Source organism: Amblyomma mixtum, chromosome 9, assembly GCF_055824585.1.
Source record: "Amblyomma mixtum isolate Tamu chromosome 9, ASM5582458v1, whole genome shotgun sequence".
Classification (NCBI taxonomy): domain Eukaryota; kingdom Metazoa; phylum Arthropoda; class Arachnida; order Ixodida; family Ixodidae; genus Amblyomma; species Amblyomma mixtum.
Genome location: NC_143020.1, coordinates 47384808 through 47402332, shown reverse-complemented (window position 1 = coordinate 47402332; position 17525 = coordinate 47384808). Strand labels below are relative to the sequence as shown.

The window sequence follows — 17525 nt, the reverse complement described above, 5'->3', positions numbered from 1 at the left end:
CAGGGTCGGCCCGATTGAACAGTCGCGTCATGTCCTCGATGGACATCGCGACGCTCTCGTTTGATTGCTGTGACCTCGAGTGCAGGGTGATTTCAGCCTTTTCTTTTCTTTCGCTGGTGGTAAACGTCGATAGCAGTTCTCGTCGAAACACTTCCCAGGTGGTAAAGGAGGCTTCGTGATTTTCGAACCATGTTTTGGCTGAGTCCTGCAGCACAAAGTAGACGTTGCGCAATTTGCGCTTACCGTCCCAGTCGTTGAAGCCCGCCACTCGGTCAAAGCTGGCGTACCAGTCTTCTACGTCCTCGAAACTGTCTCCGTGGAACGGCGGCGGCGACCGAGGTGCGTGAAGGATGAATGGCGGGGCATTCCCGGAATGCTGAGTTGTCTGGCTAGCCACGGTTGATGTCATTGCTCTTACCGCTCTTACCAGCGCTGTCAGTTGGCTGAACTCCGGTTGTAGGCCTCGCAGACGGCAGCTCGCTTTGTGGACGTGTGTTGTGTCCATGCGTGGAGAACAGGTGCCGAGAGTGTCCTCGCAATCCGAGTACATGGGACGCCACCCAGCACCTCCACCAAATATGTCACCGACAAACGGGTGAAGAAATAGCCCAGGTTATAATTAGACGAGGTGGCCGCGCCAGCCAGCAGGCAGCTCGAGCGAGGAAGAAGACGATCTTCGAACACCTCGAATGCCCAAGGCTTGGCAAGTCCCAGCTTAAACAGTTCGGCCGCGGTACGGCGCCACTGATTGGTTCGGACGGTGGCAATCTTCTTGGAGTCGTAGCGCCCAGCGACCGAGGCGACCGATAGGATCCTTCAGAGAAGAAAGCCAGCACAGTGCGGGATGATCTGTCACAACTGTGAATGGCCTGCCGTATAGGTAGGGTCGAAATTGGCCAACAGCCCAGACGAGGACCAAGTACTCTCTTTCGGTAATGGAGTAGTTCTCGGAACGGGATAGGAGGCGGATAGCATAGGCAATTACACGAAGTGTGCCGGATTGACGCTGGGAAAGGATTGCTCCGATGCCATGGCCACTAGCATCAGTACGGACTTCCGTAGGAGCTGACACATCAAAGTGTGCCAAGACCGGTGCAGTGGTAAGCTTTCTTATAAGGTGGGCGAAGGCTTGTTCTTGGGAGGAGCCCCAGGAAAAACTGACATCCTTTATAAGATGATCGGTGAGCGGCTGAGCAATGTCGGCAAAATCTTGAATGATTCTACGAAAGTAAGAACAAAGACCCAAAAACCTTCAGACGTCATTGCTCGAACGGGGTACTGGGAAGTCCTTTACTGCTCGGATCTTGTCTGGATCGGGACGAACCCCCGTAGCATCGACGACATGGCCTAGTATATTGAGCTGACGACGGGCGAAATGGCATTTTGAAGAGTTGAGTTGTAGCCCAGCATGGCGGAAGAGGGAAAAAAACTTGTGAGAGGTGGCCCATGTGGGACGAAAACAAGGTAGAAAGCAGAATTACGTCGTCTAAGTAGCACAGGCAAGTGGGCTACTTAAATCCTTGCAGCAAGGAGTCCATCATGCTCTCGAAAGTGGCTGGGACGTTACATAAGCCGAAAGGCATAACCTTAAACTGATATCAACCATCAGGAGTAACAAACGCAGTCTCCTCCCGGTCCTGGTCATCCACAGCAATTTGTCAATAGCCAGATCGTAGGTCTATGGAGAAGAAGAATTTGGCTCCGTAAAAGCAGTCTATGGCATCGTCGATTCGAGGAAGCGGATAGACATCTTTTTTAGTGATCTTATCAGGTGACGGTAATCCACACAGAAGCGCCACGAGCCATCTTTCTTCTTGAGCAAGACGACGGGCGAAGCCCAAGGACTGTGAGAGGGCTCAATGATGTTCTTCTCCAGCATTTTTGCCACTTCCGCCTGGATTACCTGTCGTTCTGCATGGGAGACCCGGCATGGTCGGCGGCGGATAGGAGGAGCGTCGCCGGTGTCGATGCGGTGTGTAACGGTAAGAGCTTGGCCGAGGGCGCTGTTATGGAGGTCGAAGATGTCGGAATAGGGCTCGAGAAGCGCACGCAGCTGGCACGATTGGGGCAGGCGCAAATCGCAAGGCATCATTGCCGTGATCGCGTCAGTTGAAGTAGGATCGTGAACAGGGTCTGCAGGAGCTGATGCATGGGAAGTGTCCAACGGGGCAACTTGGCAGGAGCCAATAGGTGAGAACGCTGCCACGCATATGGCAGGTGGAAGGACTCGGGCTGAATAATTGAAATTGATTAACGGTAGTGACACACTGTTTCCCCTGATTGTAGAGACAGTATGGGGCAGTGCAACATTGCGGTGCAGCAAGACAGCTCAAATAGGGGCGACTAAGTAGTCACCACCATCGGCGACTGATGAGGTAAGACGTAGGGTAACGAATAAGGCGGCTAGTGAGGGCAGAGAATCTTGGTCGGGCGAATACAGTCGGAGATAATGCAAGGGTTTAGGATCCATGGCTGGGAGATCGAGGTGTAGGACGCCTTGCGAGCAGTCTATGAGGGCGGAGTGTTCTGATAGGAAATCGAGGCCGAGGATGAGCTCATGAGCACAAGGGTTCAAAACATTGAACTGCACCGGAAGGTCATGGCCAGCAACACTAACGCGTGCAGTGCAGAGTTCAACACTAACTGTTCCGCGGTCCGCGACACGAACTCGAGACCGAGCCGGCGTGAGAACTTTACGTAAACGACGACGAAGTTGTGCACTCTTGACAGATATATGCGCTCCAGTGTCGATAAGCGCACGCACGGGAACACCATCAACACAAACGTCTGGTTGGTTCAAGTGGGAGGTCTGTAGAGGATTTGTGGGCCTGGTCGTGGATGCAGCGTCACCTCCGGGAGCTGCATCAGCTAGTTTTCCAAGTCAGAGCGGTCGTATGAGGCTGCAGCCGAGAATCGAAGGGGCTGCGGGGATCGGAAACGACGGCCTCGTGGATATGGAGAGCGGGAAAAACGACGTGTTCGGGAGCTGGCGAGATCTTTGGCCGAATCTGATTGGTCATGAGGTGGTCGGGGCGGGAAGCGGCGGGCCATATCTGAACGGTTGTCATAGGATAGCTCGGTGCGAGGAGTTGGAAACCATCTACTGCGGCAGTGCCGGGAAATGTGGCCGACACAGGAACAGTTGAAACATATCGGGCGATCATCAGGCGTCCGCCACTTTGCTGGATTTTGGTAGCGACGAAAGTACGGAGGCCTGGGACGGAAAACATTCCTGGTTGGCGGCCGGAAGCTAGAGTTCCCGATGAAACAGATAGCAGGTGAGAGATCCAAATTTGCGAGTTAATCTCGCATGACGGCTTGAATACGAGACACATTGGGAGAGGGGTGACTGGGGATGGTAGGTTGGGGTACCGCAGGTGCACAGGTTTCCATTTCGCGGCGATCGATCCTGGTGACTCTGTCGGTGATGTTGAGAGGCGAAGTGGCAGGTGGGCTAGTTGGTAGCTGCTGCAAAACAAAAGAAGATGTGGCGGATGTAGGGGGGAGTCGTTGAAACTGTCGAAATATGCGCCGGCTTTTTACTTGCTCGAAGAGACGGCAATCTTTAATAAGGGCATCCATAGTATCACAGCCTTTGCAGAGAAGCAAATGGAAAGCGTCGTCCGCGATCTGTTTTAGGATGTGGCCCACCTTTTTTGATTCCGACATGGAGTTGTCAACTTGGTGACATAAGGCAAGGACGTCTTGAATGTACGTGATGTAACTTTTACTGGAGGACTGAGCACGCGACTCAAGGTGTTTTTGGGCTGCGAGCTTCGAAGCATCTGGAGGTCCGAAGAGAGCACGAAGCTTTTGTTGGATATGTCCCAACTTGTGCCAGACAAATAGAAAATGACGTTTGCCAGCATGAAGGTGGGGTCCCACCTGTTACGGGCGCTGACACGTTTGTACATCGAGATCCATCTGTTGACGTTTTCAGTTGAGGCATCGGAAAAGATTTCGGGGTCACGGGGATGACCCATGACCATGAATGTAGTGGCAGTGGGACTTGGCGAGTCGCCAGGCTGCGTCATTATAGAGGTCCCGGTGTAGCGACCACTGGGAAGATCCGTGAAGGAATAGGCCAGAACGAGAGGAAGGGGAAAGTCCTCACCTCCACCAAGATGTGTTCTGTGTTTTCTGTGTTTTATGGAATGCAAAGACGCACATAAATATTGGTCTCAAGCAGCTACAAATGGCAACCCAAAATCGGGCACTTCAGACTTTCTGGATGATATTCTCTGTGACTTTTGGTGGATTACAAACCGCCTCCTAGAGCCGGAAACTGCAAAATTGCAGTGACCGCGACTGCTACAAGTGATGCAACTACAATGATTGCAGGAATAGACTAGTAGGATATATACGCTTACGGCTTTGATTCAGGACATATTCATGATGTTTACGGGAATTCAAAACGATGCGTACGTTATTACCCGAGAAGTACAGAAAACGCTGAAAGCAGCTCTTTGTGTCCGTGCTGTACTGCTACCTTTTGTCGGAGCTCTCACGGCTCATTCATTCACCAGTAGGAGGCGCTAGTTTTGCTTGACTTGTTAAGCGAACAGTTTCCCATCATGTCTTCTAGATTGGGGGCGGATCACGACAATGCCAGCGGAAGCCCTAATACCTCGGGCTACCCGGGAGCGGAAGGCTGTTCTTGGAATGACGGATTCCTAATGTCCTACCACGACCACCCCAGGAATAGATACAGGCTATCAAACTGCTCCAAGAAACAAATACAATTGCTGTACAAGTAAGAAATATTTCATTATGTGTTTTTGAACGCCGACAGTTACTGTCTGGATTGAAGTTTGTGCAAAACGCCTCTTCTTCGTTTCATGCCTTGTGCCAGGATGATTTCGCAGTTCCCAATCGAAATTTTCTGATGTATACAGAGCCAACTGTAACCAGATCTAGTGTCGCGTACAGTAGTCAAAATATCTTCTTATGCGTTGTATATCTGGAGACACCACTCTTTGTTCGGTAGTTCTCTGAGCAGATCTCAGCAGCCTGGTTTAATGTTGCTGTCCGCGTGAGTTTCCTTCAGGTGTTTCCACCTTCTGGAAGGCTGCTGTGTGCCGACCACCAATGGCCCTCTAGCCTCTGATTGGTGCTGATCTCTGCACTTCAATTTCATACGCTTCCGTTACCCGAGTTTTTCGAAGTTCGTTGTCCAAAGTGCAGCTACAGCCAGGTAATCCCTGAACGACAAAACAACAGGCATGTTCTCAGTACTTTGTATATTTGGTTCGAGAAAAATTAATGAACACTTGTAGAGCAACCCCCCCCCCCCCCCCCTACATCTCTATGCCAAAAGGAACTGCTGTGTGTCTTAGCCAACATATTCATCGAACTTAAATTCCAATTTCTAAGGAATCATCTGTATCAGAAGTGTGCAGGTACTGAGCATTAAATGAGTTTTCGCCCATACACGAAAAAAGGCCGTGCATAAGCAGAAATTCTCTATGAATCTCAAATTGCTCGTGCTGGTGCTGTCCCCGGAGGCACGGCACAAAGTCCCAATCTAAATGTAGAAATCGGCATTAAACTAGTGTTTTGCTTAATCTACTACCAAAAGAAGTCGGGTTGATCTGTAAACTACGGGCTGCGCCCCCACGGTGCCCGTGGTGGTGAATTCAACTGTCCGCTTGTCAAGCATCATGCCGCGCTCGGCGCTTTCTATGCTGCAGTTTCTATAATAGAAGCTCTAGAAGCAAAAATATATATTCAAAATTACCACAGAACAGGCGGGAAGAGCTGCCGTTGATTCGTTTTCTTGGGCGCCGTCCTCAGTCTACGCCACTGGCGGCCGTGATGCGACAGGCAGGACGATTTGCTTTTGCTGGTTTTATCAGCTTAGCGTCGAACAGCGGAGTCTCATAAGAAGACGAGGTGTAGTGAAATATGAGGAATGGGCGCAATGTAGACGGGTAAGCCAATTCTGAGCGGTAAAGTGTGCATCGGGGGTGTTCACATGTCTGGCGTCTATCAGAACACCGAAGGGGAAGGAAAGCTGTTTGTGAAAGGGGTTGGGGTAGGGGTGCTTGCCGCTTACGCCCCGCTGTAGCTTCGATGTTGTTTTAGAGCGCAGCTCTTTGGCGTCCATTCCTGCGTTTCGCGTCGTCGTCGGCGTTGTCGTCGGCCTCGTAACCAGCTCCGCCCCCCTTTCATCCCCCCAGCGCTAGCAGCGACCGACTGATACCGCTGGATGCCGCTGACGCCGCTAGAGAGTCAAGATAATGTGACTGCATAGAACACCGTCGCCGCCATGCAGAAAGAGGAGGAAAGGGTCCCCCCCCCCCTGTTCTTGTGTGGCGGATATGGTGCTCTTCAGTTGCCGACGCGCCGGTAATTTCACGTAGGCCCCGGCACGTCGACGAATACGTGACCACCTTCCCACGGCTAGACCTGGTTCTTAGCGCTGCGGAAGCGAGGGTATCATATTGTTTGTGTCGGCATCGGCGGCGTTGTCCCTGAAACCAACTCCGCAGCTGGGGTTGACTCACTATCGAAAAGGTGAAACAGCTTATTTGCTGCGCTCAAATTTCGCATTAGGAAGTAACGTAATCGTCGGTAATTTTTTTTTAAGTGAGGGAAAGGGGGAAAGGGGGCTGTGCTCTGCTTTGTACGCGTTTGTGTTCTGTTGAGTGTCTGTAGGTGTAAAGATCTGCAATGCTACCATCTTCACTACTGGTGGTGGGGTGGCCTATTAAGGTGTTGTAACCTCGATCAGCAAAGGAGAGCCTGTCCGACGTCACCATCCCAGCTGGTAGGGCTGGGAATGTTGCTGCTCGTCTCAGCACGTGAGCGCTCTCGCTGCCAGGGGCTGTGGCGGGGCCGGATGTGCTTTTCGCGAAAGCTCGGGGCGCCATTTGCGTGTAGGTTGAGGTCGTGTAGGTTCGCGTGACAGCCGAGTTCTCCTGGTGGGCGCAGTGTTGTCTTTCATGGATGGTGCAGAATCGGATGCGGTGAATATACAGGGAGTTTCACGTAACTTGAACCAAAGATTTAAAAATAGTGGCTCACCAGAGCTGGGCGAAACCAACGACATATTGCTTCCTGTCGTGTGGCGCTCCTCAGAGTATTTTTAAACTCTGCTTAATTAGTTAATTTGCTAAGATTGTCATGTGGCGCTCCTGAGAGTATTTCTTACCTCTGCTTAATTAGTTCATTTGCTGAGATTAATTATGCAAATTTGCTATTAGTCACTTTGTGGTCACGTGCCTTCCCTTAAATTGTAGAAGGGATTAATAAACAACCGAGCCAGTTTTTTTTCAGCAACGTATCTCCTACATGGTCATTTTTTTCGGCGTTTAAAGAAAGCCCGCGAATTATAAAAAAAAAAGTCACGTCACTGCGCTCATGCGCTACCATATACCAGCACTCCAAACCGTGTTTTGAACGAACGAAAGGTGTGCGCTGACCGTGCCCAAGTGAGCGGCCACCGCTCAGTTTGACAGACTACGAAATGATAAAAAAAGAAAACGGAGGTTACCTTGAAATAAGCCGCTACACTGCTTTCCCTTTCTTTTTTGTTTGCCTGTGCGATGGTTCAACTGCAGCTCTGTCGGAATTGGCTGTCGGTGGCCTGCCTAGGAATTATCGCGGATCGCGGCGCTCGCTTTCCATATTCACGAAGAATGCGCTGACGCACTTTCAAGACTATGCTGAGAGCGGCGTCCGCGGCTCACTTCGAGACGGTGAACATGCAGGCTTCGTTCGGTCAGGACGCGCTTGACAGAGCTACAATACGTTAGCGCAAGAGCGCAATCACGTGGTTTTTTAATATTTCGCTATCTTTCCTTAAAGGCTGGAAAAAAGGACCACGTAAAAATGTGTTGCTACAAAAAACTAGATCGGTTGTTTCGTAACCCCCCCTAGAGCTTAATGAAAGGCACGCGACCGTTAAGCGAATATTAAAAATTTTGCGTATCTAATCTTAGCAAACTAACTAATTAAGCGGAATTTAAAAAATACTGTAAGGAGAACCACATGATGGAAACAAAATGAATTTGCTTTCAATCCGCTCTGGGGTGCGACTTTTTTTAATCCTTGGTTCAAGTTATATGAAACGCACTGTATATGAAACTACGTAGTATGGCGACATCTTCCACCATACTGCTTCACCTTTTCCCTCTAAAGGAGCCAGTGGTTCTGGTGGATCCATTGACTTGCATGAGGACTAACCTCAACAGCGGGAATGTCGGGCCGTTTGCTTGCTGAGGATGCGGAGCCTGAACTTTGCCCCTCTGCGTTCCGCTTGGGTAATGGGGTGCAAAATTCATAGCAGCGACTCCACCTATATTTTGGTTCGGAACAAAGAGATGGAAAGCCGAGAAGAAAGGTGTGCAAGGAGTGTACTCCCTCTCTCGACATACCATTCGGGACACTAAATCGAGGAATGGGTTAGTGGATTAGAACGAAGAAAGACTGGCCGGGGCGAAAGAACGGAGTAAGTGATACGCAGAACCCGGCCTAATCAAACAGTGCTGGAAGAATGCTTGAACCCACGAGGGGCGATCGGTAGAAGCGGGTAGCTAGCTGTGTTTGCCTCGCTGAGGAACTGCACCAGAGCTTGCACTGCATGGCGATAGGGGGCCGGGGTCCTTTAGGGATAAGTACGCCCTCGGCTGTTACAGAAGGGGACCGAAGCTCTCCTTAACCTTGGCGGAGCGAAACATGTGCACTAAAGGAGGACGCAAGCAGAGCAAGTGTTCCATCGTTCTCAGGCTACCGCAATCACTGCGCAGGGCATCCCCTTGCCACAATAAGTGACGTTCTGCTGTTCATACAGATCCGAATCGCAGTCCGAGGAGAAGAGTTCGAGGATAAAAGCCGAACTCCCAGAGAATGAATGAATGAGGAGGTTTTCCTTCCGCCAATTCAGGCATCGGATGCCGGAGAGCGATAATGCGGCAAATAGTAAGTCGTGGAGGTTTGTAGGCCATGACCACATCTGTCAATGGCAGTCTCGTTGTGGCGGTTGGGGGGTATCCACCACAGCGGCCGGTTTTTGTCTCTACGGGCCAGTTGATTGGCTGCAGGGAGGGGGGCGACGGCCCCCGCCATCTTGACCACCTTGCCAGCCCGCGCCAGTTATAATGCCCGCTTTCTAGGAGGCTCACAAGCAATCCCGTCGCAGGTTAAGCTCCACATACCAATTTTAACGGGTGTGCTTTCAGACACCAGTGTGGTGCGTCCTTGTTCTTAGCAGCTTCCTCTGTACCCCTGTGCTGCTACTGAGCTTCGAAGTGGCGAAAATGGGCGCCTGCCAAGGCGCTGGCCAATTTTCCTCCCCTCTGGCAAGTAAAGGTTTCCAGCGGACATTTTTTGTCGCCCGGTTCCCACCCTCGCATTGCCGGCGCGCGCCTTTATGTGCGGACACATCACCTATCGCGAGAAGTGGCGTTGTACGTGCGCCCGGCCCTCACTCCGCCAGCTTAGCGCGAAGTTTTAAATCCGATTTCCCCGTCTACGCTTGAACTCCCAAGCCATGCTGCTCAATCGATCTTCCGATTCTGAATTACTTCTTGAAAGGGTTCCGAAGGTGGTTTAGTGCACCGCGGCCCTTGCGGTGTGCCTGCGACAGCTTTCGGTACTTCTTTTGTGGACCTTATACTGAGGTTGCCGCAGTTGTAGTATTCGGCTCCGAAGTGGGAAGTAATCGAGTTTCGCTCTGAGGGCCGCAGCCTGAGTGGAAGTGTCAAGCGTTTTGATGCCTCGGATCTTCTCAAGCTTCTGCTGCTCCAGCTGCATCTCGTGAGTGTTCCTGCAGCCATTGGTGCCGAGACCAGTGTCATTCCATCTCCTCAGCCACGGCGCGTAGTGTACTCAGACGGATCGCTTAGATCTATGGCCTATCCTCTCCCCCTTTTCATGTCATGCCTCTTCCCGTCCCTCTCCCTCTCCCACTTCCTCTTTTCTGTTCTTTTCATTCTCCTTCCCCTGCATAGGATCTCTGCGGTGACCAATTTTAAGGAGGCCATTACTGGGCTGCGCGATTCCTGAGTAGCTTCCCGCATGTGAAGCTCATCCAGTAATAATCCGATTTTTGTCAAAGGCACAAACGTGTTATGTGCGCCCTTGGCTCACTTGCCGGCTGCCTCGGGGTTGAAAGTCGTAAAGTAGGAGGGAAGACACTGAATTACTACATGACATAAGCGCTGCACAAGCGGAGTTTGCTATCAAGCCGTTGAACGACTTGGAGCGCCACTGCTAGGGAGCAGAACGTCGGGTTGAGATGGCGGGGGAGTTCGCAACCAGTTATTGTTAAACCGCAAGCTCAATTTTCCCAAATTTCATTTTGGATCTACACCTTGGCTTGGGTGCTGCAAGCGAGCAGCGGCGGCGGCCATGCGCGGGCAGGGAGAAAAAACTATCTCGTTTTCCTCACATGTGGCTGAGTCCTTCACACCGAAATGCGCGCCCTACCAGGCATACGAAAGCTGCTAGTAGTTCTATTTTACCTGAACAGATATGTACAGGAAAAGTAAGCGAATATTTAAAGTTGGCACCTGGCAGTTTTTTCTCTGGGACGATAAAGCAAATAGTAATAAGGCTAACTTGAAGGTTTTCACACATAGTATAACATAACGAATAAAAAAAGAGACGAAAAGTGATTACTATCAAATTAGATGATTTGACAGAGTTCAAATGTGTGCTCATAGTGCTAATTTTTCGACCGATACGAGTGACATAACGAAATGATTTGCCAGCGTTAGTTAAGAAATTTGAGGTATTTGGAATGAAATCGAACCTGTGAACTTTGAGCAGCAAGTCAGACACGCTAACACTCGGCTATCTAGTTTTTTTAGGGGTGGTATTTGATACAGTGATGACATGTTCTATATATGTGAAATATGCTCAAACCATGAAGAGAACAATGGCAAATCAACAGAATGCATTATACACACATCTAAACATCCAAGCGCTAAAAAAGACGCAACACAGAGCATATCTAGGCACGTTTTTTCCGGATTGCTTTATTTGAGGTTTTGGGAGCCTTGCCCAACAGTGTCCGCATCTATGAAGTGATACACAAAAAGGCCCCAGAATGCAGAAAGGAGGCATTTACGCTATCTCGTCATATATTTCGAACTGTGCCTAATTGTCCCTCGAATTTCTGTGCTCACGCCAAATATAGTGCCTTTGTTTACTTATGTAAATGGCGCGTGCCCTCAGAAGCCACTGTGTTTTTTTTCTATCGCGAATGAAAAATTGGTGTTTTCGTAGAGATTAACGCAATACATTTGCTTACGTTTGTTAGGCTGTGTGCTCTGTTACACTGCCTCTTACAATCGCTATTACAACCACTGTTGTTGGCACTGCTTGTTATGATTAGTTAACAGTGTTTGCCATTCATTTTGCAGAAATATGTCGAGATCTTGCATTGAAGTGAAAGAAAAAGTAAACCATACCAGAGAAATATATCCTGGCCAGAATATGACAAGGAAAAGATTTTGTGAAATGCTCTACAGAGGAGCCACCGGCGTAAAGCCTGCATCCGTACGTTCTATATGAAACTCTTGCTGTGCCTAACACCATGCTTTTTCTCATGTAACATTCACAATGCCGAAAATTTAAAGACAGCTATAGTGCTTTAGGACTTGAGTGAGAGCATTTTGTAAGATTGAATGTCTTGAAGAAACGTGAAAAAAGGCGATAAGCGAACTGTCGATTTTTAACCTTCCTGTCTTCGTTAAGAGTCGGAAGAAGTTAAGAAAAGTTAAGAGACCGGAAGCGGGCAGAAGGAGAGGAGGTAGAAGAGGAAAGGCAGGGAGGTTAACCGAAAGCGCGCACAGTTGCTCAGAGAACGCTTCCTATAAGCTTTCCAATATTCAAATTTTTTTGTCAAACAAGGTTGGACATAAAAAGACAGAGTATGATTAAATGGAATATTTCGTAGTTACGTCTCTACTGGCAGCGATCATAGCAGAATACGTTATACTGTCCCGAATTGAGCATCATCGCCCGTCTTCCATTGTGCTGTAGAGCTCGCGCCGAGCCGTACATTGCGCAGCGACTGTCAACTTCAAAAATTTTTCCCTTTTAAAAGAAAGACTGTTCTGCTGAAACTACACAGGCTTCATTAATATCAGCAGGGCTATGAAATGAGCGGCATCTCTTATCTTCACATCGCGCACCAGTGCGTGCAATCGGCGGCAGGATGTAGTGAACAACGGTGCATTTCTCTTATTTTTAATCTGTTGTGGAAATTTGATATGCCCTACATCGGAAGCCAAATTTTTTTCTTCTGCTTTGATCTACACCTCTTAAATGGCACTAAACTAATTTAAAAGCCTGCAAGTCATTCTCATTTTTCCAGAAAATGTCAAATAAATAGCAACATATTTTAGATATAAAAGAAATATTCAAAAAGCAACAAAGCGAGAATTATTCCGTGCTTAATGCGGCACTGCGGTGCAACATGTGTAGGTGTAGGAAATAATATAGCTGCAGCGGTGCATCAAACGCTTCATTTTCTAGAAAATTTTTAGTCATTTATCCCAAAATGCAAAAAAAATTTCACCAAAAAATTTCAAGAATACAATTCTTTGTACAGCGCAGCCCGATTTGTTTAGCCTAAGTACTATTTTCCAACAAATATCTGAGGTTACTTTTTCTTAAGGATGTTTATAACGTTTCAACTTAGAGCTTGCTTGATAAGTGAATGTTTCAGAGTGAGAAAAATACTCGCTTGAAAAAAAAAATCGAATCTTCCAAGACAATATTTTTCTGCAAACATCTGAATCCCAGTTCTCTTCAGGCTGTTTATAACGTTCGAACTTACAACTCGCTACTGAAGCGATTGTTTCAACGTGAGCCATATACTCTCTTTAATAAATGTATCTGCCTAGATTTCATTTTGCTGCAAACAACTCAGCCTACTTTTTTTTAAGGCTTTTTATAACATTCGGACTTACAGCTTGCTTGTGAAGCGATTGTTTCAAAGTGTGCAAACTGCTCTCTTTAAAAACGTTTCTGCCTATATATTATTTTTCTGCTACGATTTCAGCCGACTTTTTTCCGAGGCTATTTATAACGTTTCAACTCACAGCATACTTCTGAACCGAATGTTTCAAAGTGTGCAAAATACCATATTTAAAAAACTTTTCTTCCTAGATCGAAAAACGCGTTATAAATTTTGTGGCACCATTTCAAAAGCAAACATTTTGTTACAGTAGCGTAAGAAGCTTCTAAAAATAATAAAAAATTAATTAAAAAATGTTTGGTAACACTGTTTTCTTTCAGCTGCGGCACCGCACGTAATATGAATCCACGATAGCCATACATTTTTCCACTGCGTTGTTTCATGTGTCAGGCTGAATCTTCATCATAACTGTTGTTTCGATCCCTACAGAAGCACGACGAACGTCATAAGAGGTGCCAAGTCAAATGCTGTTGGAAGGAGGATTTCTACGACTATGATTTTAAAGTTACAAAATGCCAGGTACGATACATGGCGGAAGGACTACAATGTGACTTTCAGAAGGTGAGCATCAGTTGATTCCTGACATGTATTACTGGCACAGTTATTGGTCAGTCGAATATTTTGAAGAAAATGAATTATATTTATTACTTATTTTCTCTCTGCTCATGCACACAGGCGCCAGCCACTTTAAAGCGAACATTTTCTATTGCAACGCATGTGCATGCGTGACTTTCAATACTACCTTTTCAAAATCCAAAGTCATCGTTGTTTACCCGTGTTCTCTCCGATCTCAATATTTTAGTTGTTGTTTTTTTTATTTATTTCGGGTACGAAATTGCGGACGTTGTCGTCTGCATAATGCAACTGGGGCCGTCAGGTCCAGGTTACCACAGTAAGCTCTTTTCTCTGTCGGTCAAGTTAGATTGCCGGGCTTATGATTGCTCGCCACATCACGAATCATACTACAGCTCCGCTGAAGGAACTACGGGCTCTGGTGAGGTGTATATTGTGTTAATTGATCACCGGTTGAGATGCAGCCACGGCCCGAAATCGACAATACCTATGTTGAAATCTCAAACGTGAGATCTTAAAGAATATTTACTGTTCCTGATGATGATGATGAAATTTTATGACGCAAGGGCATCTGCGGTCAAAGACAGCCATGCTGCAAGGTATTTGTTTCTACTCAGGTAGGGTCAAAGTACATTTCCCAAGCGTTTCGCCATGATTGAACAGAGCACCAGGCCAGGGTAAGCTTGTACCCATTGTATCACTGGTGGGTAGCCAGTGGAACTTGGGATCAAGCCCCACGCCTCCCGCACACCTGATGCCTAAGCTCCGATAACGTTTCAGTCAAATGAACAGTCCGCTCTGTGACAACTGCCGCTCGATCGGAACTGTAGAACATATCCTCCTTGAGTATCCTGCGTATGCTAACGAGCGTATGTACTATGAACATTGCATGGAGAAGCTCTCCCCAGTGCCTCAAACAAAGGACAGTGTTTTAGATTCCTTAGCCTGTCGTAGGCAACAGAGATAACAAATAAACTTCTTGTTTGGATACTTAAATGACATTGGACACCTTAACAAGCTCTCATTTCACCTTCCATGCTACCCTCGTGCATTTTTCACGTAGTAAAATTTGTTAGGCCATTTATCACATTATGCAGTTCATCACTCGCCGATGCACTTTAGTACGCATTTAAGACCACATTTTATCTTCTCCCCTTTTTATTTCTTTTATTTAACCTTTCCCGCACCACTCTTTCCTTAAAAAAATATTTAATGACTTTCTTTAGAAAGTCTAGTGACTTTTGAGGTTAGGATCTTATGCCTTTCTCGTGACTTCCTGGTGATTTTCCTAATGAATTCCTAATGGCTTTCAAAAACGAATTGGCCACCTTGGTTTTAGTGTGTTCTTAATGTATGCTTCTCTGATGATTTGTTCTTGACTCTCTCATGTGCTACCGGCCGTTGCAAAACCCGATCCAAATATGGGGATCGGTAGCGCAAAATCGTGAAATGTTAGGAAATGTGAAATGTGTGGAAATGTGAGGAAACGTGAGGAAAGGAACTTCGTGAAGTGTGAGGAAACGAAGGATAATATCTCGATACATTTACATGGGGTTCATTTCGAGCATCTGATTCCATAGTTCGCATTGTTCCTCTGCATGCGATTAAGATGTGTTAGACAGGTATATTTATATGCATCCTTAGTGCACCTCAGAGATTCCTGGGTTGTCTAAACTATTCCAGAAACTACCAATATGGCGTGCATCAAAGCCTATGTATGCCTACAGGGCGTTAGACGCCTTATCCTACAATTTATTCTATATGCATACGATTTCCAGCCTGTGCAGTGCCATGTATGTCTGAAGAAGGGCACGTAACCTTAGTATGCAAAGACACCATGGATCATGACATGCCGGAACGCTGCTCGTACTGATTCTACGGTGGTAACAGTTCGAGCTCACGTTGTGTGCCTCTTTAAGTGGGCCGCTAGATGACCTATGTAACAACCCGCTTCATTCTTGTGAAGGGGGATGAAGTTTACGCGTAAATTTCGGCGAATCCGGTCGTTCATGACGGTGTCTCTTTACGAATAAGCGACGATTTGCAAGCCCACACACCTTGCAATGACAAGCCCTTAGTCATCAAGGCTGCCTTTATTCGTCTACATTGCCACCGACGCTTCAGGCAGCGAGAGCATCTGCACAGGAAGTCCTTCGTACCATTGTTCCGTCAAACAGACGATCGCAGCTAATGAGCCTCTGTTTCTCTAAATGTTTCTGATCTAGATTTTTGCTATCCTCGCCCAGAAGCGGGAGGGTTTGGCTGCACTCGGCGGAGTTGAATAACCAGCTTGTTGTAGCTGTACAGGCTGAGTCTGTTACATAGTATTCGTAGGACCCCATGTGAAAGTCAGTCTTAGGGATTTACTTACTAGTTCGTCTCCTGTGTATCGGAGAGTTCTTACAAAAGAGTTGGCTCTCATCCATAACTAGGCGTTAACGGAGGTTTAAGCAATGAAAATTTAGGGATATAATTAACGATATGCTTATTAAATATGCGCTGGAGTTCCCATCGTGAGCCCTCTGCCAATTCTGACTTTAATGATTGACCTGTTACTTCTGGCATTATTTTCAAGAACTCACTACAAGGTTTTTTCTGCGGCGCCGCTAGCAAGGAAGTCCATTCTGAACATCACATAGCGCCATTTTAGCGATGCATTTGAACGACATCGGTGCAGGTGATGCATGCCTTGCATGAGCCTCATGTGTTCATTCTTTTTCTCTCTATCGTACTCGCCATCCACCACTGTTTTATTTACCTTCCCATATTCTCAGCAGCAGACCACGTAAATACTTGCGACGCCACCCATCCCGCAGGATTTTAATGATGATTGTGGTTGCCCTCAACGACCAATTCAAACAAATTCTGTTTTCTTGCCGAGGTGCCCATCGCTTTCAAAAAGAGTACTACGCCTAGCTAAGTAGAAACATTTATTTCAATGCTAGAATACAAACCTGCGCTTCGTATGACACTCATATATTGGAGTAATTTGACGGTCCTTTACTGTCTGGCTGGCAGATGGCTGTTCTTAAGAATCTAAATTTTAACATATGTCTTTTCTATACATATGAAGTTCCAAAACCAATATACTTTTCTTTTTCTTCCACAGACATGCAGGCGTGGTGTTTGCGCCAAACATGAATGGAACACAACAGCCCGGCGAATAAAGAAGCTCGAGAGGTTAGGGAAATCCTTCATAGCAGTGCCCTAATATGAACAATGTTCCTTGGGCACTTGAGATACCACGTTCTATCCTTGGACAGTGCTGTGCACGAACTTGCAAAATGTGCACAGATGACATCGACCAGTGGATGACAGAAGCCAAGAGCCACAGAAAACAAGGAGCATGGGGGATGTTTTATTGTAATCTGTATCAATGCGAATTTAATAAAAGCACACGAAAAAAATTGGCAGAGGCTCAGCTTGGTTAAGCCCGGAAATTGCGAAAGCAACTTCATCCGTTTCTTCAGCCCGCATCCGCCGTGTCTGCCGCCGCTCTGCGCCGACGGTTGGTTGGTTGCGACTGGGAGAAGGATGAAAAGGAAAGTGCACGGCCTGCCTACTGGCTCCAGACGAGCCACCACCGCTGCCACGTACAGATAGAAGAGAGTTGAAAAATATTTATTTATTTATTTATTTATTTATTTATTTATTTATTTATTTATTTATTTATTTATTTATTTATTTATTTATTTATTTATTTATTTATTTATTTATTTATTTATTTATTTATTTATTTATTTATTTATTTATTTATTTCATATACCCTCAGGCCCATTGGCATTAGAGAGGGGAGTGGTTACAGGAAAAACAGAAAACAAACAATACAATAAACGAAATGGGGCTATTATCAAAAAAGTTCCAGATGTGTCTAATCATACAATGTTAGCTAAGGCGTTCTTGAAAAGGTGGTAATCTTTGATGGTTGCTGTTGGTGCGGGAAGGTGATTCCACTCTGCTGTTGTTCGAGGTAAAAACGACTGAAAGAAAGCTTTAGTTCTGCAAAATGGGACACCGACTT

The 17525-nt window shown here is 47.0% G+C and overlaps 1 protein-coding gene across 1 annotated transcript in view; it reads left to right on the top strand.

Annotated features, from left to right (window-relative positions):
• Nucleotides 1-16715, top strand: part of LOC149328907 (venom metalloproteinase antarease-like TfasMP_A) — a 49287-nt gene extending 32572 nt beyond the window's left edge. The window contains exons 7-10 of the mRNA XM_089559913.1: nucleotides 4586-4753; nucleotides 11370-11505; nucleotides 13361-13492; nucleotides 16614-16715. Of these exons, the coding sequence (XP_089416039.1) occupies nucleotides 4586-4753; nucleotides 11370-11505; nucleotides 13361-13492; nucleotides 16614-16715 (538 nt within the window). The remainder of the gene's footprint in view (nucleotides 1-4585; nucleotides 4754-11369; nucleotides 11506-13360; nucleotides 13493-16613) is intronic.
• Nucleotides 16716-17525: the final 810 nt, after the last annotated feature.